Source organism: Poromitra crassiceps (assembly GCF_964638095.1).
Source record: "Poromitra crassiceps genome assembly, chromosome: 3".
NCBI classification, from domain to species: domain Eukaryota; kingdom Metazoa; phylum Chordata; class Actinopteri; order Beryciformes; family Melamphaidae; genus Poromitra; species Poromitra crassiceps.
This window is the reverse complement of record NC_139625.1, coordinates 10,040,647-10,065,646: the sequence shown is the minus strand read 5'-3', so window position 1 is coordinate 10,065,646 and position 25,000 is coordinate 10,040,647. Positions and strand designations below refer to the sequence as shown.

At 46.8% G+C, this 25,000-nt stretch overlaps 1 protein-coding gene across 1 annotated transcript in view; it reads right to left on the bottom strand.

The window, feature by feature from the left end:
• LOC310773537 (semaphorin-5B-like) overlaps nucleotides 1–25,000 on the bottom strand; it is an 80,504-nt gene that overhangs the window by 54,462 nt on the left and 1,042 nt on the right. Inside the window, exon 2 of the mRNA XM_083633435.1 lies at nucleotides 2,077–2,269. Within this exon, the coding sequence (XP_083489561.1) occupies nucleotides 2,077–2,221 (145 nt within the window). The 5' untranslated portion in view covers nucleotides 2,222–2,269. The remainder of the gene's footprint in view (nucleotides 1–2,076; nucleotides 2,270–25,000) is intronic.

Here is a 25,000-nt window from a genome sequence, read left to right as displayed (position 1 = left end):
AGCTAGCATCATGTCAATGATATCAATGTTAACTAGAACGTAACTAGAATTTATTATAAATGGTAAATGGCCTGCATTTATATAGCGCTTAAAAGCGCTTTACAATCAGTAGATAGTCTACATTCACCCATTCATACACCGATGGCGGCAGGCTGGAGAGTTAAGTGTCTTGCCCAAGGACACAACGACAGCAGCTGGGAGGGAGCAGGGATCGAACCGCCAACCCTTGCGTCATTGGCCGACCCGCTCTACCTCCTGAGCTAAAGCCGCCCCAGCAACATTAGCCGCCCCAGCAACATTAGCAACATTTACATTTCATTTTATATATACACTATGCATATTTGACCTCTCGCCACAAGATCTCTGAATGAAAATCGGTTCTCCACGAGTCTTCCCTTTATGGAATGAGATAACATTTCTCGATAGGGTAGGCCAGGGAAACTGTCAATTGTAATTAAGCAATTCATAAAACAATGAAAGAAAAAGAAAATAGGAAAAATGTTAAGGCATTATTTTTCTTCGAAGCAATTGTTTTTGATGGGTCATCACACCTGTAGTACTTTAAAGGGAGGGGGGAGATTCATATTGTGAAGCGATATGCAAAGACCCCCCCCCCCCCCCCAGTGAGTTCAAATGTGGTATGTCAAAAAATTTAATAGTGCAACAAAGAGACAAAATATAGGTCCAAAATCACCCAAACTTATGCTTTAAGGTAAACATCAAGATGATACATGAGTCCAACCAACTTCAAGGGCCGTCAATTTGTATTTTTCCTAGGATTTCCACCTTTCTGACATCTCTGGATTGTAGCAAAAGACATAAACGATACAGGGAAAGCTGATCTCTCTCTATCTCTGTAAGTAGTTATTGTTGAAGTTGAAGCAGGCTCACTGGGCAATAATGCTCCCTCTTATTTTCTGTCAATGCGTTGCTCTTTGAATGGCAGTCGTTTCAAAGTGCCTCTCTATCAGACTTGACAGTCATTTCAAAGTGCCTCTCTATCAGACTTGACAGTGGGGCCACTGAGGGACACAGAGAGGGAAGGGGGCTGATGAATTATGGATGGCATAAAAGCAAGAAAACTGAGACATTCAAAACATCCAAAATAACTTGAAGGAAGACTTTGCCACTGTGAATATGAAGGTTTTAGGGATGCACGATATATCGGCAATCATATCGGTATCGGCAGATGTTAGTCATTTTTTAGCATCGGTCCGATGTCGCAATGTTAATATCGGTTATCCGTATCCGCCAAAAATTTTCCCATTGAGAGGAAACATTGTGATAAATCTATGATCTATCGGCTTTTCCAAATGTTTTGGAAATAAAGAAATGCATAACTTTTTCAACTTCATATAGTTTACATGTGTTTTTCAGTATGTACACAATTTTATTATCATAGAAATGTGTTTTTATACAGATCATATCGACATCGGTAAATATCGGTTATCGGCCATAACAGCAATGTTAATATCGGTTATCGGTATCGGCCATCATTTTCACATCGGTGCATCCCTAGAAGGTTTATTAAATGTAACGCACGTATAGAGTTGAAATCCGTTGGGATTTTTGAAATCGGTGCTTTCTGTCCAGAGAAATCAGACTTTTGCTCAAAAAGGCAGTAATCCTCCACCTATACCACTACCACAACGCACTGGGCTCGAGGCCACGCCCAGCCCGCTCCTAATGTATAGGCTTGACCAATGGGCGACCAATGTTTTCAACAACAACCAGAGACAACTCAGTATCACTATCTTTGCTACGCCCGTTTACTTTGTTCAACAAACTGATCATCGCAATGGTGAGATGAAACGTCAATGGAGAAATGAATGGGAAACTCACTTCCTGGAACTGGAGCCGTGAAAAAGTGGGCGGTCACTGTTGAGCTCTATAGAGAGTCTCTCTGAGGACTTCTGTATTGGCTTCAAAAGGCAAGTCCAGTTTTGGACCCTTGGGGTGGGTGGATGATGGATGGATGGATGAATGGATGAATGGATGAATGGATGAATGGATGAATGGATGAATGGATGGGTAGGTGGGTGGGAGGGTGAAACACACTTGGATTCATGTACTCACCTTGGTAGGAGACGACAGGATGCTCCTTTCTATTGCAGTCTGTAGGTTTGGTATCAGGCTGCTGGGCCAGACAGACGGACAGACAGACCACGAGCACGAGGCCAGAGGGGGGGAGGGGCCACGCCCCCCACCCGGACGTAACCATGGTTACAACCACATCCAGGCCTCTCTCAGGTCCTCAGTACACACACACCTGTGGGAACAGAAGAGATAATACTGTCAGTGAATTAAAGCATTTTGTGATGACATTTTTGAAAATTGTTGTTTACATTCTAGCAAGCCGATGCCATTGCTAGAAAGATTTGTGTCTCAGGAATAAAATCAATTCTGCCATCATTGAGCTTTTATTTATTACATCATCATATCGTGGTTGTATTGAATCGTGATCGCCATATCAGGAGATAAGCATATTGTCAATCCATCAAATTGATAGTGCCAGCAGTATTCAATTTACAAATATGTTAAAACGTAAAGGTCCCATGTTGTGAAAAATCATCATAAAAAACGTGGGCGTGCTACAGTATATAAACATCATGGAAGTCTCAATACACATGATAAAGTCACACCCGCCATGTAAGGAAAAAGTGCCTCCAAACGAGCCGTTTTGACCAGAGCCGTATACTAGAAGAGTTCCGACATCTCCATTCACTCCAATGGACCAGTTTTTTCCCCAGGAAGTAAGGTCCTGGAACTCTTGAGTAAAAAAAGCAGCACTGTCAAGTTGCAGCAAAATAGACAGTTTGTGTTGTACTTTGAAAGGTTTTTTCATCCGTTGAATCAAATTGTACATTATCAGCTTTATTTTAGCATTCAAAAGTAGCGCGAGACCCATTCCTGGCTGTTCATTGGCTAATGAGTCTTGCATTTTGGTCCTCCGCTGACGCCACTCTCTCTCTAGAGGACACTAGTTTTGACTTCTGTGATTTTGTGACATCACAAAGTAACAGTCATTTCATTTGCTCGCTGACAGTGCCGCCCCGCCAACTGAATGTGGACGACCGAACCTTGTTGTCTGTAGCAAAGCTGTGTAGAATGGAAAAACATTACAGAAAATAATCAACTGCCCCAAAGATGGATCTATCCCAACTTATCTTATCAAAACAGTGCAGTTAATGAGGGGAGAGACAGAGCACATAGAGAAGTCCCCAAGTTTTTTTTTTTTTTTTTTTTTTTTTTTTGCAACAGAATTCATAACCTTGTTTTAAAGACCCATGTCATATGGGACCTTTAAACTATAACACATGCTGAATAGAAAGCAGCGCCTTTTCTATTTAAATCTTCATACTTGAACAGGTTTGTACACTGAGAACTAAATACATTATTGTCTGAAAGTCTGGGACATCGGTTGGTGGAAAGAGGGTACTGCACTGGTGTTATTGCCATTAGTGGTTTTTGCCCCCTGTTGTACAGTAAATCTGTTGTGATGATGGCCATGGCCTAACCCCGACTGAGGAGTGGGGGGTTGCTTTAAGTCAGGGTTGAATGATGGTGCAGTGACCTCATGGGGTCAAAGGTTATGCCGCATAAACAACAACCACCTCTAATTCCAAAGAGCCAATTACTGAAGCCTAATACCAGCCCTCAGCACCCATTTTATAGGTTGGGATCAAAACCACAGCAACAGCACAGAGAAAGAAAGAAAGAAAGAAAGAAAGAAAGAAAGAAAGAAAGAAAGAAAGAAAGAAAGAAAGAAAGAAAGAAAGAAAGAAAGAAAGAAAGAAAGAAAGAAAGAAAGAAAGAAAGAAAGAAAGAAAGAAAGGGCTCCACCAGTGACTCTCTGCTTGGACCCCTAAATATTGGAATTGGCCTTCAAAAAACCCACATGTTGAATGCCAGCCTACACCTACACCCCCCCCCTCTCTCTCTCTCTCTCTCTCTCCTTCTCTCTCTCTCTCTCTCTCTCGCTCTCGCTCTCTCCCTCTCTCTCTCTCCCTCTTTCTCTCTCTCTCTCTCTCCCTCTCTCCCCCTCCCTCTCTGTCTGCCTGTCCATTCATCTGTCTCTCTGTTTAAATAGTTGAGCCATTCTCCCGGCTCAGTGATCCCACCGCTGGCTCTGAACTGATCTGCTCGTTCAGAGTGTCCAGCCTCCTCCCATGTCAGCAGGACTCGGTTATGCTTAATCCAACTCAATGGGCCCGAGATCAGCCACATCTCTCTCATGCTGCTGCACTCTCCAGACAGGAGTGCGTGGACAGAGGCCTTTGTGACTGGACAGACCCACCCAGAGAAAAGACCCAGCCAAAGACACCAGGCAGGGGGCAGTAGAGTAAAGATGACAACACAGTGTCTGAACTTTGAGCCAGATACAGGCTCTTTGTGTCCACACCAGAGATGCTCACAAGTCATTTTTTTGCCAAGTCCAAGTCAAGTCTCAAGTCTTTGAGGGGCAAGTCCAAGTCAAGTCTCAAGTCTCTTATGGATGAGTGTTCTATCATCTGCTGCATGCGATCTGGTCTGCTTTAAACCCTGCATAGCTAAAATTCTAAGCATGTACTGTATTGTCCTCACATCTTTATTAGCAGTATATCAGCATTGATTATATGACAGTAAACGTTTCCTTAATGTTAATGCACCAAAAGACCCTAATAAAAAACAATAAAGATTGTTCACAAGTCAAGTCTAGTTCAAGTCAAGTCTCAAGTCTTTGAGGATGAGTCTCAAGTCAAGTCTCAAGTATGTGTGACTTAAGTGTGACTCAAGTCCCAAGTAAAAGTCTGCATCTCTTGTCCACACCGAAATCCCTGTGTGTACATATAAAATATGCTCATCTGGAGAGGATTGTCTATTAGGACAACTGGGCACATGAAGGATCACAGTAAAATGGTCAAGTTGATATTCCCCTAGAAGGAAGGGGAGGATAGACTGCTATTTCCATTGTATTCTCCTTTACCCTACATTTGGCAGAACAGGAGAGCCAGCAGTGTGCTGAAACAGAACAGGAGAGCCAGCAGTGTGCTGAAACAGAACAGGAGAGCCAGCAGTGGAGTGCTGAAACAGAACAGGAGAGCCAGCAGTGTGCTGAAACAGAACAGGAGAGCCAGCAGTGTGCTGAAACAGAACAGGAGAGCCAGCAGTGTGCTGAAACAGAACAGGAGAGCCAGCAGTGTGCTGAAACAGAACAGGAGAGCCAGCAGTGGAGTGCTGAAACAGAACAGGAGAGCCAGCAGTGTGCTGAAACAGAACAGGAGAGCCAGCAGTGTGCTGAAACAGAACAGGAGAGCCAGCAGTGTGCTGAAACAGAACAGGAGAGCCAGCAGTGTGCTGAAACAGAACAGGAGAGCCAGCAGTGCAGTGCTGAAACAGAACAGGAGAGCCAGCAGTGTGCTGAAACAGAACATGGAGAGCCAGCAGTGGAGTGCTGAAACAGAACAGGAGAGCCAGCAGTGTGCTGAAACAGAACATGGAGAGCCAGCAGTGGAGTGCTGAAACAGAACAGGAGAGCCAGCAGTGGAGTGCTGAGACAGAACAGGAGAGCCAGCAGTGGAGTGCTGAAACAACAATCGTGCCGTCACAACAGCGTTGTGACATATAACATGCCTGATTGCATTCGTTTTTAGTATTTGGCTGCAGTTGAAGCCCACGGCCTTACCCTGTCTTCAAACCACGGCCTGTCAGTGTTACCCTGTCTTCAAACCACGGCCTGTCAGTGTTACCCTGTCTTCAAACCACGGCCTGTCAGTGTTACCCTGTCTGTCTTCAGCCTGTCAGTGTGACCCTGTCTGTCTTCAGCCTGTCATGTTACCCTGTCTGTCTTCAGCCTGTCAGTGTTACCCTGTCTGTCTTCAGCCTGTCAGTGTTACCCTGTCTGTCTTCAGCCTGTCAGTGTGACCCTGTCTGTCTTCAGCCTGTCAGTGTGACCCTGTCTGTCTTCAGCCTGTCAGTGTTACCCTGTCTTCAGCCTGTCAGTGTGACCCTGTCTTCAGCCTGTCAGTGTGACCCTGTCTTCAGCCTGTCAGTGTGACCCTGTCTTCAGCCTGTCAGTGTTACCCTGTCTGTCTTCAGCCTGTCAGTGTTACCCTGTCTGTCTTCAGCCTGTCAGTGTGACCCTGTCTGTCTTCAGCCTGTCAGTGTTACCCTGTCTTCAGCCTGTCAGTGTGACCCTGTCTTCAGCCTGTCAGTGTTACCCTGTCTTCAGCCTGTCAGTGTGACCCTGTCTTCAGCCTGTCAGTGTGACCCTGTCTGTCTTCAGCCTGTCAGTGTGACCCTGTCTGTCTTCAGCCTGTCAGTGTTACCCTGTCTTCAGCCTGTTAGTGTTACCCTGTCTTCAGCCTGTCAGTGTTACCCTGTCTTCAGCCTGTCAGTGTTACCCTGTCTGTCTTCAGCCTGTCAGTGTGACCCTGTCTTCAGCCTGTTAGTGTTACCCTGTCTTCAGCCTGTCAGTGTTACCCTGTCTTCAGCCTGTCAGTGTTACCCTGTCTTCAGCCTGTCATGTTACCCTGTCTGTCTTCAGCCTGTCAGTGTGACCCTGTCTTCAGCCTGTCAGTGTGACCCTGTCTTCAGCCTGTCAGTGTTACCCTGTCTGTCTTCAGCCTGTCAGTGTTACCCTGTCTGTCTTCAGCCTGTCAGTGTGACCCTGTCTGTCTTCAGCCTGTCAGTGTTACCCTGTCTTCAGCCTGTCAGTGTGACCCTGTCTTCAGCCTGTCAGTGTTACCCTGTCTTCAGCCTGTCAGTGTGACCCTGTCTTCAGCCTGTCAGTGTTACCCTGTCTGTCTTCAGCCTGTCAGTGTGACCCTGTCTTCAGCCTGTCAGTGTTACCCTGTCTGTCTTCAGCCTGTCAGTGTGACCCTGTCTTCAGCCTGTCAGTGTGACCCTGTCTTCAGCCTGTCAGTGTTACCCTGTCTGTCTTCAGCCTGTCAGTGTTACCCTGTCTGTCTTCAGCCTGTCAGTGTGACCCTGTCTTCAGCCTGTCAGTGTTACCCTGTCTGTCTTCAGCCTGTCAGTGTTACCCTGTCTGTCTTCAGCCTGTCAGTGTGACCCTGTCTGTCTTCAGCCTGTCAGTGTTACCCTGTCTTCAGCCTGTCAGTGTTACCCTGTCTTCAAACCACGGCCTGTCAGTGTTACCCTGTCTTCAAACCACGGCCTGTCAGTGTTACCCTGTCTTCAAACCACGGCCTGTCAGTGTTACCCTGTCTGTCTTCAGCCTGTCAGTGTGACCCTGTCTGTCTTCAGCCTGTCATGTTACCCTGTCTGTCTTCAGCCTGTCAGTGTTACCCTGTCTGTCTTCAGCCTGTCAGTGTTACCCTGTCTGTCTTCAGCCTGTCAGTGTGACCCTGTCTGTCTTCAGCCTGTCAGTGTGACCCTGTCTGTCTTCAGCCTGTCAGTGTTACCCTGTCTTCAGCCTGTCAGTGTGACCCTGTCTTCAGCCTGTCAGTGTGACCCTGTCTTCAGCCTGTCAGTGTGACCCTGTCTTCAGCCTGTCAGTGTTACCCTGTCTGTCTTCAGCTTGTCAGTGTTACCCTGTCTGTCTTCAGCCTGTCAGTGTGACCCTGTCTGTCTTCAGCCTGTCAGTGTTACCCTGTCTTCAGCCTGTCAGTGTGACCCTGTCTTCAGCCTGTCAGTGTTACCCTGTCTTCAGCCTGTCAGTGTGACCCTGTCTTCAGCCTGTCAGTGTGACCCTGTCTGTCTTCAGCCTGTCAGTGTGACCCTGTCTGTCTTCAGCCTGTCAGTGTTACCCTGTCTTCAGCCTGTTAGTGTTACCCTGTCTTCAGCCTGTCAGTGTTACCCTGTCTTCAGCCTGTCAGTGTTACCCTGTCTGTCTTCAGCCTGTCAGTGTTACCCTGTCTTCAGCCTGTTAGTGTTACCCTGTCTTCAGCCTGTCAGTGTTACCCTGTCTTCAGCCTGTCATGTTACCCTGTCTGTCTTCAGCCTGTCAGTGTTACCCTGTCTGTCTTCAGCCTGTCAGTGTGACCCTGTCTGTCTTCAGCCTGTCAGTGTTACCCTGTCTTCAGCCTGTCAGTGTGACCCTGTCTTCAGCCTGTCAGTGTTACCCTGTCTTCAGCCTGTCAGTGTGACCCTGTCTTCAGCCTGTCAGTGTTACCCTGTCTGTCTTCAGCCTGTCAGTGTGACCCTGTCTTCAGCCTGTCAGTGTTACCCTGTCTGTCTTCAGCCTGTCAGTGTGACCCTGTCTTCAGCCTGTCAGTGTGACCCTGTCTTCAGCCTGTCAGTGTTACCCTGTCTGTCTTCAGCCTGTCAGTGTTACCCTGTCTGTCTTCAGCCTGTCAGTGTGACCCTGTCTTCAGCCTGTCAGTGTTACCCTGTCTGTCTTCAGCCTGTCAGTGTTACCCTGTCTGTCTTCAGCCTGTCAGTGTGACCCTGTCTGTCTTCAGCCTGTCAGTGTTACCCTGTCTTCAGCCTGTCAGTGTTACCCTGTCTTCAAACCACGGCCTGTCAGTGTTACCCTGTCTTCAAACCACGGCCTGTCAGTGTTACCCTGTCTTCAAACCACGGCCTGTCAGTGTTACCCTGTCTGTCTTCAGCCTGTCAGTGTGACCCTGTCTGTCTTCAGCCTGTCATGTTACCCTGTCTGTCTTCAGCCTGTCAGTGTTACCCTGTCTGTCTTCAGCCTGTCAGTGTTACCCTGTCTGTCTTCAGCCTGTCAGTGTGACCCTGTCTGTCTTCAGCCTGTCAGTGTGACCCTGTCTGTCTTCAGCCTGTCAGTGTTACCCTGTCTTCAGCCTGTCAGTGTGACCCTGTCTTCAGCCTGTCAGTGTGACCCTGTCTTCAGCCTGTCAGTGTGACCCTGTCTTCAGCCTGTCAGTGTTACCCTGTCTGTCTTCAGCCTGTCAGTGTTACCCTGTCTGTCTTCAGCCTGTCAGTGTGACCCTGTCTGTCTTCAGCCTGTCAGTGTTACCCTGTCTTCAGCCTGTCAGTGTGACCCTGTCTTCAGCCTGTCAGTGTTACCCTGTCTTCAGCCTGTCAGTGTGACCCTGTCTTCAGCCTGTCAGTGTGACCCTGTCTGTCTTCAGCCTGTCAGTGTGACCCTGTCTGTCTTCAGCCTGTCAGTGTTACCCTGTCTTCAGCCTGTTAGTGTTACCCTGTCTTCAGCCTGTCAGTGTTACCCTGTCTTCAGCCTGTCAGTGTTACCCTGTCTGTCTTCAGCCTGTCAGTGTTACCCTGTCTTCAGCCTGTTAGTGTTACCCTGTCTTCAGCCTGTCAGTGTTACCCTGTCTTCAGCCTGTCATGTTACCCTGTCTGTCTTCAGCCTGTCAGTGTTACCCTGTCTGTCTTCAGCCTGTCAGTGTGACCCTGTCTGTCTTCAGCCTGTCAGTGTTACCCTGTCTTCAGCCTGTCAGTGTGACCCTGTCTTCAGCCTGTCAGTGTTACCCTGTCTTCAGCCTGTCAGTGTGACCCTGTCTTCAGCCTGTCAGTGTTACCCTGTCTGTCTTCAGCCTGTCAGTGTGACCCTGTCTTCAGCCTGTCAGTGTTACCCTGTCTGTCTTCAGCCTGTCAGTGTGACCCTGTCTTCAGCCTGTCAGTGTGACCCTGTCTTCAGCCTGTCAGTGTTACCCTGTCTGTCTTCAGCCTGTCAGTGTTACCCTGTCTGTCTTCAGCCTGTCAGTGTGACCCTGTCTTCAGCCTGTCAGTGTTACCCTGTCTGTCTTCAGCCTGTCAGTGTTACCCTGTCTGTCTTCAGCCTGTCAGTGTGACCCTGTCTGTCTTCAGCCTGTCAGTGTTACCCTGTCTTCAGCCTGTCAGTGTGACCCTGTCTTCAGCCTGTCAGTGTTACCCTGTCTTCAGCCTGTCAGTGTGACCCTGTCTTCAGCCTGTCAGTGTTACCCTGTCTTCAGCCTGTCAGTGTTACCCTGTCTTCAGCCTGTTAGTGTTACCCTGTCTTCAGCCTGTCAGTGTTACCCTGTCTTCAGCCTGTCAGTGTTACCCTGTCTTCAGCCTGTCAGTGTTACCCTGTCTTCAGCCTGTCAGTGTTACCCTGTCTTCAGCCTGTCAGTGTGACCCTGTCTGTCTTCAGCCTGTCAGTGTTACCCTGTCTTCAGCCTGTCAGTGTTACCCTGTCTTCAGCCTGTCAGTGTTACCCTGTCTGTCTTCAGCCTGTCAGTGTTACCCTGTCTTCAGCCTGTCAGTGTTACCCTGTCTGTCTTCAGCCTGTCAGTGTGACCCTGTCTTCAGCCTGTCAGTGTTACCCTGTCTGTCTTCAGCCTGTCAGTGTGACCCTGTCTTCAGCCTGTCAGTGTGACCCTGTCTTCAGCCTGTCAGTGTTACCCTGTCTGTCTTCAGCCTGTCAGTGTTACCCTGTCTGTCTTCAGCCTGTCAGTGTGACCCTGTCTTCAGCCTGTCAGTGTTACCCTGTCTGTCTTCAGCCTGTCAGTGTTACCCTGTCTGTCTTCAGCCTGTCAGTGTGACCCTGTCTGTCTTCAGCCTGTCAGTGTTACCCTGTCTTCAGCCTGTCAGTGTGACCCTGTCTTCAGCCTGTCAGTGTTACCCTGTCTTCAGCCTGTCAGTGTGACCCTGTCTTCAGCCTGTCAGTGTTACCCTGTCTTCAGCCTGTCAGTGTTACCCTGTCTTCAGCCTGTTAGTGTTACCCTGTCTTCAGCCTGTCAGTGTTACCCTGTCTTCAGCCTGTCAGTGTTACCCTGTCTTCAGCCTGTCAGTGTTACCCTGTCTTCAGCCTGTCAGTGTGACCCTGTCTGTCTTCAGCCTGTCAGTGTGACCCTGTCTGTCTTCAGCCTGTCAGTGTTACCCTGTCTTCAGCCTGTCAGTGTTACCCTGTCTTCAGCCTGTTAGTGTTACCCTGTCTTCAGCCTGTCAGTGTTACCCTGTCTTCAGCCTGTCAGTGTTACCCTGTCTTCAGCCTGTCAGTGTTACCCTGTCTGTCTTCAGCCTGTCAGTGTTACCCTGTCTTCAGCCTGTTAGTGTTACCCTGTCTTCAGCCTGTCAGTGTTACCCTGTCTGTCTTCAGCCTGTCAGTGTTACCCTGTCTTCAGCCTGTCAGTGTTACCCTGTCTTCAGCCTGTCAGTGTTACCCTGTCTGTCTTCAGCCTGTCAGTGTTACCCTGTCTGTCTTCAGCCTGTCAGTGTTACCCTGTCTTCAGCCTGTTAGTGTTACCCTGTCTTCAGCCTGTCAGTGTTACCCTGTCTTCAGCCTGTTAGTGTTACCCTGTCTTCAGCCTGTCAGTGTTACCCTGTCTTCAGCCTGTCAGTGTTACCCTGTCTTCAGCCTGTCAGTGTTACCCTGTCTGTCTTCAGCCTGTCAGTGTTACCCTGTCTTCAGCCTGTCAGTGTTACCCTGTCTTCAGCCTGTCAGTGTTACCCTGTCTTCAGCCTGTCAGTGTTACCCTGTCTTCAGCCTGTCAGTGTTACCCTGTCTTCAGCCTGTCAGTGTTACCCTGTCTTCAGCCTGTCAGTGTGACCCTGTCTGTCTTCAGCCTGTTAGTGTTACCCTGTCTTCAGCCTGTCAGTGTTACCCTGTCTTCAGCCTGTCAGTGTTACCCTGTCTGTCTTCAGCCTGTCAGTGTTACCCTGTCTTCAGCCTGTCAGTGTTACCCTGTCTTCAGCCTGTCAGTGTGACCCTGTCTGTCTTCAGCCTGTTAGTGTTACCCTGTCTTCAGCCTGTTAGTGTTACCCTGTCTTCAGCCTGTCAGTGTTACCCTGTCTTCAGCCTGTCAGTGTTACCCTGCCTTCAGCCTGTCAGTGTTACCCTGGCTGTCTTCAGCCTGTCAGTGTGACCCTGTCTTCAGCCTGTCAGTGTTACCCTGTCTTCAGCCTGTCAGTGTTACCCTGGCTGTCTTCAGCCTGTCAGTGTTACCCTGTCTTCAGCCTGTCAGTGTTACCCTGTCTTCAGCCTGTCAGTGTTACCCTGGCTGTCTTCAGCCTGTCAGTGTTACCCTGTCTTCAGCCTGTCAGTGTTACCCTGTCTGTCTTCAGCCTGTCAGTGTTACCCTGTCTTCAGCCTGTCAGTGTGACCCTGTCTTCAGCCTGTCAGTGTTACCCTGGCTGTCTTCAGCCTGTCAGTGTTACCCTGTCTTCAGCCTGTCAGTGTTACCCTGTCTGTCTTCAGCCTGTCAGTGTTACCCTGTCTTCAGCCTGTCAGTGTTACCCTGTCTGTCTTCAGCCTGTCAGTGTTACCCTGTCTTCAAACCAATCGCGGAAATTGTGTTACCCACTAGAGTTTGACGGTGCAAATGTTCAAGTTGAAAAATGTCAACTCTGGACATTTTTAATTCATTCATTTTGCTTCATGCTCAGGGGGAAATAACGTCTGCTCACGTGTTTGCATTGACTTCATTGTAATTTCGAAAATCGCATTTGATCTGAATGTAGCATTAGTGCCTTGAGTACATCATGAGGTACGGTACATACACCGAATGTTTCACACACTGGACATTCCCTGATGTCTGCTGCACAAACATCACAGAACTCTCAACTCTGTCCATGGGAACCATTGTCAATAACGTGTGTCATCTTTCAGGCTATTACAAGCATTGTAAACCATTTGCGATGAGTCATTAGTGGTGCAGGACTGCTAAATGTCTGGAGTCACTGGAATCAACTCCAATAGGTTAAAGTAGAAGAAGCGACAGCAACTTATGAGATGTTGCCAACTCTTTTCCAAGGAAAGTAACTATTGGCTGCTCAGAAAGTCACTAGAAGTCGCTAGATGACTTCATACACTAATTTGCATATCAAATTATGCATGCTGTTGTGAGATATTAAGTGCTGACTCCGCCCGCCCGGGCCAGAGTCGCCATATGCCGATATGAATAACAAGCAAACCCTATGTGTGCTGTGCTGTGCTGTGCTGTGCTGTGCTGTGTGTGTGTGTGTGTGTGTGTGTGCTGTGTGTGTATGTGTGAAGCACTGAGAGAGAGAGAGAGAGAGAGAGAGAGAGAGAGAGAGAGAGAGAGAGAGAGAGAGAGAGAGAGAGAGAGAGAGAGAGAGAGAGAGAGAGAGAGAGAAACCCCGGCAGCAGCCACACCAATTTATTGCCAAATGCACTGGATTCACCACATGAACCTTGCTTCCCGTGGTCAGAAAGAGTCGCCAGATTTGTCGCTAGACGCTTTGAGAAATAAAGTCGCCAGGGGGGTCTGAAAAGTAGCTCTAAATATAGCCACAAAGTTGCCAAGTTGGCAACACTGACTGATGAGATAACGGTTTCATATAGGGAATAGCCTAAAGCTAATTCATGGAAATTAAGACATCTGAATAAAAATAATGAATGTAAAAAGATAAATATGTTGTAATCGGTATAAGAAGCGGAATTCGACCGTGTTACTGGCCCGACAGCCGGCGTCTCTCAAGATGGTTGGGAGTCGAGGAGAGGAGGACCCTCCACCGCAATCGATCGTTCCTTTGTCAGTGTCTCCGAGGAAAAGCCTGGTTTGTGTGATGCTGGTGTGAAGGGCTGCACTGACTGGTTTGTGTGATGCTGGTGTGAAGGGCTGCACTGACTGGTTTGTGTGATGCTGGTGTGAAGGGCTGCACTGACTGGTTTGTGTGATGCCGGTGTGAAGGGCTGCACTGACTGGTTTGTGTGATGCTGGTGTGAAGGGCTGCACTGACTGGACTGTTCCTGATTAGAGAACAAGGGACCTGACCTGAAACATCTCAGCCTGATGCAGCAGGTTCCCTGCACTGCCCGGCCCATCAAACTATAGTTGACAAAGGCAAGAGAACAGTGTTATCTGTTATCATGGTGAGATGTTACCTCAGGATAAGCTACAACTCTTTGGAAAGACTTATGGTCAAGAAAAGCTTGTGTCAATCTTCACAATATCTTTTAATTAATCCCTCAATGCTTTGGCTGATTTGTAGTTCTCTACGGACACAATAGCCTTGATAGAGTTTCTCCTTCCAGAGAATATTCTACAGCAGGACATGATATGGGAACCTGCATTGCCTTCTACTGAGATTGCTCTGTCTATACTCTTGGTTTATTTTATGACAGATACAACCACACAGTGACATATTGCCAGCCATTCCCTGTTGTGTTGTATTGATTAGCCTTCTAAGTGCACATTCACGCCACGGCACGCTGAAGCCACGCTAAAGCTACGCTGAACCGATAGTTTCAGCTTCTGTTCTATTTTCCAAGCGTGCAGCGCGCAGCAGCCGACGACGTGCCACGCATGAAGTCAATGCAAGTTGTGAGAGGGGAGGGAGGGGCCGGAGGTGCAGCTCCGAGCCAGGCGCTGAGGAAAAGAGAGTGTTTCTGGTGTGACCGCTTTAGCGTGAGCTCAGCTTCAGCTTTGCTCGAGCTTTGCTTCGGCGTATGGTGTGACCAAAGCGTAAGTGGTCTTCCTAACGCAGACCCTACTATGGCTCTGGGATGACCATGCCCCGAACTGGGTCGCCGCAACTGCTTCTTCCTGAAAACGTGCGGTAAGTAAAATCTCTCCGTTAAGGTTAGGGTTAGGGGTGAAAGATGTCCACCTCAGGTTGTGCTAGTGCTTGTGGCTTAATGGGTAAGGTGCTTGCCATACAGTTTGAGGACTGGGGTTCGATCCCCAGTCAAACCGCACGCATGCTTTTTTATGAGCGTTTTTGTCATTTTGTCAGTATCTGCGACTGCTTTGTTCGCATTTGGTTATTTGCTAATTCTGATACCTGTTTCGCCAAACAATGGCAGTGAGTAGAGAGAGGGACAAAAATGTATTCTCCACTCGTCCCGCACGGTGCACAACCGATAAATAGCTAGTTTGGGGGCTTATATATTATATTATGGCCTGGAAGCTGCTACACAACCCAAGGTGCAACCAAGGTTGGACCTGACTTGAAGGTGTGAAAACACGACACATTCCACGAGCAGCCTACAGAGAACAAATTGAAAAGATTAGATGTTACGCTTGTCTGACTTTTTCATCTTGTGTTATATCGGCAAACACAAATGAAATCAAGCCTGTGAGCGATTCAGGCAGCCAACTGATCGTCTTCCCCGCTCATGACAGCATCGTCCTATAGTCCAGTTTATAATGTAAAGCCTGTGTTTACCTGCTGATGCTGCCTATTGCTGCCAACAATGCATGCTGCTCCATGTGGGGGGGGACTTGTATTGATGGTTCCCTGTGCTCTCTTGCTGCTCAGTGCTGCTCCCTGTGGGGGTAGTCTCGCTGGCCAGCCTCCTCTCCCTTCCGTCCGAGGAGTCTGGCGCCGCAGGTCTCCATAGTGGGATTGCGAGGGGCGGCGCTTAGCGGCAGTGCCCTTGGAAAATAGTTTCAAACAATCCAACTTGCCGTTTTCAGAGTGTAGCAACGAGCTAGCGTGTAGGTTTCTGCCGTTAGCTTGCTAGCTAGTTAGCGTTGTTGTTTTCACTGCGGCGGCAGGGCACTATTTACAGCCACACACAGGGAGGAGGGTGCGGAAGCCGCTCTGATTGACATGGTCGGAGCCAATGACAGAGCTTGTAATAAGCCGGGAGCGGACATGCGGCTGCCACCGAAACTGTTGCTCCAATGGGAGAGCAGAGTAGAGCAGACTGAACTGACAGCCAGATGGATCTATATGGATCAGACAGATAATGAAGCAATCTGGGAACCCAGAGTCTATCAGTCCGACAACTTGCTGGGACAGGCGTCCCAGAGGGCCAAGGCCATGCATGCATACATACATACATACATACATACATACATACATACATACATACATACATACATACATACGCACACACACACGCACGCACGCACGCACACACACACACACACACACACACACACACACACACACACACACACACACACACACACACACACACACACACACACACACACACACACACACACACACACACACACATTTTTGATTACTTAGAAAAGTGTTGGAGCCGAAGGTTAAACTAGTTCAAAATAAAGAAGTATACATGACACTATAATTCCCATGCAAATTGTATCATTTAGTGACAGAATTATCATACTGTTAAACCAAGCTTCTGCTAAGCTATCGCAACGTCATAGCTAAGGTGGCAACATAGCTCTTTCAAAACAACTACCATTCTCATTCCACCTTTTTCTATTTTAACCCTCAAATCGGGTTCCTCAAAGTTGCACGGGGAGCTGAGAGAATGGAGGCAGTAAATGTCTGTCTGAATGAAGAATGAGTGTGTGTGTGTGTGTGTGTGTGTGTGTGTGTGTGTGTGTGTGCGTGTGCGTGTGCGTGTGCGTGCGTGCGTGCGCGTGCGCGCGCATGCATGTGTGTGTGTACGTGCGTGTGGGTGTGTGTGTGTGTGTGTGTGTGTGTTTGTGTGTGTGTGTGTGTGTGTGTGTGCTTGCTTGCTTGCGTGCGTCGAGGTAGGGGCCTTCCAACCTGCTGGGCCAGACATTGCTGCTTAATGAAGCGATAGTCACAGAGCTCCACCGCTGGCCCTGCTTTTGTTATGTGACCATGCACAGAGGCTACACCTCTCGCTGTGGAGAGGCTGTGCTGTGAGAGGCTGCACCTCTCACTGTGCAGAGGCTGTCTGAGGAGAGGCTGCACCTCCCACTGTGCAGAGGCTGTGCTGTGAGAGGCTGCACCTCTCACTGTGCAGAGGCTGTGCTGTGAGAGGCTGCACCTCTCACTGTGCAGAGGCTGTCTGAGGAGAGGCTGCACCTCCCACTGTGCAGAGGCTGTGCTGTGAGAGGCTGCACCTCTCACTGTGCAGAGGCTGTGCTGTGAGAGGCTGCACCTCTCACTGTGCAGAGGCTGTGCTGTGAGAGGCTGCACCTCTCACTGTGCAGAGGCTGTGCTGTGAGAGGCTGCACCTCTCGCTGTGCAGAGGCTGTGCTGTGAGAGGCTGCACCTCTCACTGTGCAGAGGCTGTGCTGTGAGAGGCTGCACCTCTCACTGTGCAGAGGCTGTGCTGTGAGAGGCTGCACCTCTCACTGTGCAGAGGCTGTGCTGTGAGAGGCTGCACCTCTCACTGTGCAGAGGCTGTGCTGTGAGAGGCTGCACCTCTCACTGTGGAGAGGCTGTGCTGTGAGAGGCTGCACCTCTCACTGTGCAGAGGCTGTGCTGTGAGAGGCTGCACCTCTCACTGTGCAGAGGCTGTGCTGTGAGAGGCTGCACCTCTCACTGTGGAGAGGCTGTGCTGTGAGAGGCTGCACCTCTCACTGTGCAGAGGCTGTCCAGGGAGAGGCTGCACCTCTCACTGTGCAGAGGCTGTCCAGGGAGAGGCTGCACCTCTCACTGTGCAGAGGCTGTGCTGTGAGAGGCTGCACCTCTCACTGTGCAGAGGCTGTACTGTGAGAGGCTGCACCTCTCACTGTGCAGAGGCTGTGCTGTGATATTTTTTTCCCAGGATGACGACGGCATGTCCCGACTCCCGCTGGCAATGTTTTTCCCCAGCCCATAATAATAATAAAAAAAATCTAGGAAGGTGAATCCATAAAATGCTCATAAACAGCTTACATGTGGGGAAATGAAAAAGGCTTAATCAGTTCATGCCTATGCCAATACTCAATGTGCAGTTTCTCAATGTGGCGCAGACAGACAGAGTTCCCTTCATTCTATAGTAAGATAGGATAGATCAGATCGGCAATATGGTCCCACCCCCTTTTAGGGGGAAAGCACAAGCCATTCGCCGTTGACTTCAATGTAAAATAGCAGTACCAAAAAGATAATAGAAAAATAATATACTTGTGTTTATTGATGACCCAAAGACACCATGACATGACATTACAACTCGTCTGGCCATAGAATGCGCAAGATACACCGGAAATATTACTTTGACCCATCTAAAATCATGTGACTCATGTCACATGTTACGGCAGTCTAGCCTGAGCCAAGTAGCCTACAACGACGCTGGGCTCCACTACAACAGCATTTAATGTAGGAAGGCTACATTAGCAACAGGCGGACACCGGAACTTGGTCACAGACTAGATATGAGTCACGATATGACATGATTTTAGATGGGTCAAAGTCATATTTCCGATGTATCTTGCTCATTCTGTGGCCGGACGAGTTGTAATATACAGTATTGTCATGTCATGGTGTCTTTGTGTCATTAATAAATGAGATTAATTGTTATTTAAAAAAAAAAGGTACTGCTATTTCACAGTGAAGTCAACGGCGAGTGGCTTGTGTTTTCTCCCTAAAAGGGGGGCGAGACCATGAGCTGCCTACAAAATGACGTATTGCTGATCTGAGGTATTAAGATAGGATGAATGCCACAAACGACCACAAACTCCGTGTGATCTCGATAATCAATTGCGGACCGAATCAGGGCTAGGATTGTCCTAAAAGTGAAGTGGTGTCTCCCCGTGCAGGTTCAGCGAGTGGCCTGTTAACCATCACTGAGCTGTGTTGAGAGGCTCACTAAGCTGGGTCAATCCTTAACCCGGCCCTGCAATAAAAACAGCCCGCTGTTTACTTTCTGCCCAAACACTCCTTTCACTGTTGAAGACCTGCTGTGTGTCCATACACGGACTGTTTCCCAGCACTCAGATGCTGCTCCATGTCGTTTAATTTCTCCAGCCAAAAAGGTGTAGCAGCCCTCTGCAGTGCTACGGCTGAACTACAGTATCATCTTTATGTTTTCTTTGGTGGCTACTTCTTACCTGTTTATCTCATCATGGGGAAAACAGCAGAGAGTGACATATGATCACAACACAGAAATGTCTACCAAAGATTATAGGACGGAAACCAGGAGTAGAATTGTAAAAATGCTAACCATCTGCTGCCAGGTGGTTTATTGTACAGAACCATCTGGGAACTCGATCTTGGAAACCGGGTTAAAAAGGGCAGGCACTTTCAAAGAATACTTGGCAGGTGATGAACAATCTGTCTATAACGGGTTAACTTCAACCATTTAGGACCGCCTCCTCCTTCCTTAGACGCTGATTGGTTGAACCACTGGTGGTTCGGATTTTTTTATCATTTTATTTTATATATTGATGTATTTATACTGTAATTAATTTATTTTTGGGAAATGTTTATTATCAATCATAAATAAAATATATTCATCTGATAATTGTCACATAAATCACCTCAATAATGTTTTCTATGTGCACTCCAGGGAGTATCAAACAGATGTTGTTCGTTCATTTTAAGAATGGTGCTTACCTGTTTTTGCAAATTAACTCTTCAATATATATCTAAATATATATATATAAATGTGTGTGTGTCTGTGTGTGTGTGTGTGTGTGTGTGTGTGTGTGTGTGTGTGTGTGTGTGCGTGTGCGTGTGCGTGTGTGTGTGTGTGTATACTGTACACTTTTACTTTACCTCTCATAACTCCTACTATAGCTTTCTTGATAGCAAAGACCCTATAGAGCAGGGGTTCCCAACCTTTTTTGTGCCGCGGACCGTTTGTCAATTTTAATAATAATATATATATATATATATTTTTTAATAAACATAGGCTATAATATTATAGGCTGTGTGGTAGTTGAAACATAGTTTCAAGTTGACGTTTATTTATGTTTGTAGTTTGTAAAAAAAAAGTTTGTAAAAAGAAAACCCGATTGGGCTCGTGGCCCGGTACCAAATGCGTTGCGGCCCGGTACCGGTCCGCGGCCCGGTGGTTGGGGACAACTGCTATTAGAGGATGCAAAATGCAGAGTATCACATCCGCAAGGATTACCAACAGTGCCAAACCAAACCAAATCCTCTTGACTGAGAATATACATATATGACGGGGGAAATTAATTACACCTAATTGTTTCTCAATCCAGAACGCCTCTCACTTTGTCCTCCTTTGGCATGTAAAACAATAGAAAGCAGTCCGGTGTCTGACCCTCCTATATCACACTCTTGTCTGAACTCAGAGGACTTGGATCCCATCCAGCTATCATTAAAGGAAACAGTCACCCCCCGGCCATCCCCCCCCCCCCCCCCCCCCCAGGATTCCTAACCCCCAAATTCCTCCTGGAACAAAAAAAGGGTCACAAAACAACAGCTTCGCTACCAAGAGAGCACAGACCCCAATAGAGCACGTCGACTTTCATCCTCGCTGAATGGTTACGGTACAGTACAGCAGCATCTGCGTGACTATACCGTAACCAATCAAGCGCCTATAAAAAGACACATGTAATTATTAATTAACAATGAAGTCAGTTCACGGGGGAGCAAAACGGAGACATTGAGAGAGGGCATCCAAAATCTCTCCATCCGAATATTCAGAGAGGAGCATTTCCGAGGCGACCCTTCTCTCTGCTCCTTCCTATCGGGAGGTGAATGGCCTCTCTGTGCAACGTGCCAACTATCTGCCAATGGCTGCTCTCTTCTCCACGTGAATAGAGTGGGTTTAGCCCGGCGCTAAAAAGACACATTAACGCGCCATGGCCAGGCCACAATGGCCGCTCGGCTCATTCGCCAAAGCTAATGATGCCGGTTTGGCCCCGGCGAGAGGAGGTGGAGAACAAGAATCTTAAAGAGGCACACAGCTGCACCCCTCTCTCTCTCTCTCTCTCTCTCTCTCTATCTCTCTCTCTCTCTCTGTCTGTCTGTCTGTCTCCCCCTCTCTCTTTCTCTCTCTCCTCTTCTCTCTATCACCCTCTTCTCTCTTATCACTTTTTAGCTAGGGCATAATAACATAATCACATGCATACCTATATGGATTCTCTCACTGCCCTCCCTATGACTCTCTAGCACTATCTGGGCTGTTGCCACATTGCCCCTGAACTAAATCTCTGTCAGGCAGACACACATCATGATGGCTCTTCCCAGACCTCATGAATCAATGCTAGTGGACAGAGAGAAGGAAACGATGCAAAGAGGAGCGCTCGTGATTCAAGTTCCAAAAACATATCCAAGAAAGTAAGTAAAGCCATTAGCAAAAGACCCTGTTTACTGGCCTCATAGAGCTACGAGTAAACAGTGTGATAAGGTAGATTTGTTTGCAAATGTGGGCCACTCTGACACAGCTAAGCTGTAAACAATATATGGTCAGTTTCACCTAATAATCACATTTGACTATGAATTGACTGAAATGAGTCAAATTTGATTAAAGTCCCCCTAAAGTCAAAATCAGTTTTTATGCCTCCGCCGCCCGGCGATACCCAGGCCGGAGGCATTATGGATCCGGGTTGTCCGTACGTCCGTACGTCCGTACAATGTTCGTTAACGCGATATCTGAGGAACGCCTTGACGGAATTTCATCAAATTTGCCTTAACATCCACTTGGACTCAAGGATGAACTGATTCGATTTTGGTGGTCAAAGGTCAAGGTCACTGTAACCTCTTGAACGCCATTTTCAAGCTTGTTAACGGGATATCTGAGGAAACGCCTTGACGGAATTTCATCAATCTGCCTTAAACATCCACTTAGGCTCAAGGATGATCTGATTAGATTTTGGTGGTCAAAGGTCAAAGGTCAAGGTCACTGTGACCTCTCGAACGCCATTTTCAAGCTTGTTAATGCGATATCTCAGGAATGCCTTGACGGAATTTCATCATATTTGCCTTAACATCCACTTGGACTCAAGGATGAACTCATTAGATTTTGGTGGTCAAAGGTCAAAGGCCAAGGTCACTGTGACCTCTCGAACGACATTTTCAAGCTTGTTAACGCGATATCTCAAGAATGCCTTGACGGAGTTTCATCAAATTTGCCTCAAACATCGACTTGGACTCAAGGATGAACTGATTAGATTTTCGTGGTCAAAGGTCAAGGTCACCGTGACCTCACGAATGCCATTCCGAGGTCGTTTAAAGCAATATCTCAAGAACGGCTTGATGGAATTTCTGCCAATTTGGCTCAAACGTCGACTTGGGCGCAAGCAAGGATGAACAGATTACATTTTGGTGATCAAAGGTCAAGGTCACTGTGACCTCTCCAACGCCATTTTCAAGCTTGTTAACGCCATTTCTCAGGAATGCCTTGACGGAATTTAATCAAATTTGCCTCAAAGGGCCGGCCGCCCGAAAAATTTGACGTGTTATTTTACTAAAAATAATGCATTTGACCATCATTTCAAGTAGAATGATACCACCCAAGCAAGAATATTTCAAGTGTTTCAAGTGCTTTACTGAAATATTTGGACCATATAATGATAATACAATTATCTCAACCTTAACAGGTTACATATAGGTGCCAAATGTTGCATACATGAATGCTTATACTTGTGTGTATACTGTTACTTTATACAGAAATTAGAACCACTGATCCATATACTGCTGTGAGTTTAAAAATAACAACACTGAGGCTGCTTCAAGTTTGAACAAGACGCCCTCTGGTTTATTTATCCACAGAGAGAACAAAATTCCTAGATGTCATGAAGTTGTCATGCATTAGACTCTGGAGATGATGTGCCCTGCGTTTTACAAAAGTAACAAAACCATTGGCTAGCAATGCAGCAGCAAGTTTGCCTCTAGAAAACAACCAATTAAAAAAAATTTTTTTTTTTTTTTTTTTTTTTGGGGTGGGCCAGGGCAAGAAGTGGGTGGGCCTGTGCCTACCCAGGCCCACCCGTAGATACGCCCCTGTATTAATGCAAATCTCAGGAATGCCTTGACGGAATTTCATCATATTTGCCTTAAACATCCACTTGGACTCAACGATGAACTGATTACATTTTGGTGGTCAAAGTTCAAGGTCACTGTGACCTCACACACCCAATTTCCAAGCTCTGTAACGCAACATCTCAGGAGCGCCTTGACGGAATTTCTTCCAATTTGCGTCAAATGGCGCTCAAATTGGACTCTAGAATGAACTAATGGTGGAGGCATAAGTCTGCGTTCTGCGTCGTTCTAGTTCTTCTTGTTTCTTCTACTTCTCTGTGCAGAATGATGTCTGTGCAGAGTTTGGCACCAGGAGGCTGTTTTCACATGCGTCTGCTGAAAGTGGAAAGTTTGTCTGTGCTCACTGAAAATCACAATTTTAGGGGGCGGGCCTATGGATTTGTGACATCACAAATAGTTTGGAGCCAATCCCTGTCTAATATTCAACGATGTGGAAAGTTGAAGTCTCCGGTGCACATACATGTACACTGACAATGAACTTTACAGTGAAGTAGGTGTGTCCACCTGGAAAACTTTTGAAATGAAATGCATTTGCATAGACTCTGGGGGGGGGGGGGGGGGGGGGGGGGGGGGGGGGGGGGGGGGGGGGGGGGGGCCATATCAGACAAGTTATTATTCAACATAGAGTATTTTTACATACATAGTTTGCCCAAAAGTGGGCCAGTAGTCTTTGCACATTGTCACTTAACTTCAGCTTCTTGACTTCAGAGGAGTAAGGGGTCATGAACCTAACCTGGAGGGCTGTTGGGCATTTCACATAACCACATGGCTCTGACACAGCTCCTCATCACAAGGATGACAGTTAGGAGATGTGCATCAGTTTTATGGCATCAATAACATTCTTTGGCAAAACAGGAATACACTTGTTTTTATTTTAGCTTTAAGAATCTGTACACATTGAGTCACCTCTAATCTGTGACTCCTGCATCAATTTGGCTCTGTTAAACAGATCAGACTTTTAAATGACTATATTCAGTTTAACTAAAATATAATCTACTAGAAATATTGTGTGCTTTGCTACGCTACGCTACGCTACACGTGCTCGACCCGCTCAACTGGCGGAGCTCATTTCTACCGTGCCTCGTTGGTTTGCCCTCGCAGACGCAGCTCGCACGCTACTCGTGCTCACCCAGAAAGTCCTCCTCAAGATTCAAGATTTTTATTGTCACTCCATGGTACAAGTATCACGTGTGAAATTCTTGTGCTGTGGACTCCGTTTACGACATAGTACAAATAGGCAACAAGCAATGAGCAATAGGCAATAAGAAATAGGCATCAATAAGCAATACTAAGCAGCAATAGGCAATGAGGCAGAATAGCGATAAGACAACTCAGTGGCCTATTCATTGCACATAGGTGCACATGTCATGTGCATACGTTAGACGTGTTCGGATCTATTTAATTCGACGTATTTGACATACAGTGCAAACTAGCATGTACCTTATTAAACATACAATTAAACATTAGGCATTGTGCATACGTTAGACGTGTTCAGACATTTTAAATTCGACGTAATTGGCATACAGGTGCAAATAGCATGTACCTTGTTAGACATACAATTAAACATTAGGCATACATACATCCTTATTATAGTAGTGAGAAGAAATTATTTATTAATAATATAATAATAATAATTATTTATTATTCAAATTATTTAGCTAAAGCTAATATTTAGTTACAGTTAATCAAACAAGAGAGCTACATTCCTTCACTCTCCTTGCCTCGTACTTCACATCTGACTGTTGCTGTCTGGAGAGTTAAATAGCAGCTGTTAGCCTACCTACTGTACACTGTGCACCGGGTAAACCAAAATATGTGGCTGATATTGGCTTTTTATTGGGAAAAAAGTTGTTTAATTTACTGTTTTATCGTAGAACTGATCAACAGTAGTAGGTGGGAAAGCAACGGTAATTTGCAGTCACACAAAAAAAACTCAAACCAGAAAAGACTCAAACCAAGTTAAAAGTCACAAGGCATTTCTGCACTGATGATGACGAGACACACAAAAAACATTTTGCACCTTCTCCATTTGAGTAGCCTATGTGTTAGACTCATTTCATTGGTCAGATGCAGAAGGTTGCATTTGCAATTCTTGGCTTTGTAATAATAATAATAATAATAATAATAATAATAATAATAATAATAATAATACCAATAATAATAAATTGTGTTGCAGTGGTTGGATTTTATAGACATTTTTACTGATACCTTTGACATTTTTTCTGAGTGTGTTATTTAAATCAAAATATTTTAATTCAGCATGAGACGGAGCTTCCCCATATTCTCCCACACACCACTGTTTTTGCATATCCAGACAGCACAACAGTGCAGATTCACTTTGTGCATTTTTTCACCCTACCGAGAATATATTTCAGGTGAAACTCATTTTTTGTTACGAAAATTGTCAAACTAAATATCAGCTCTCGACAGCTTCAACTCAATAAGTGCCACCAGGGGGCAACACGTGCACTTGTCAAAGGCCAATTATCAGCTATACAATGGCAGCCAGCCGCCAGAGTCAATGTGACATAAAG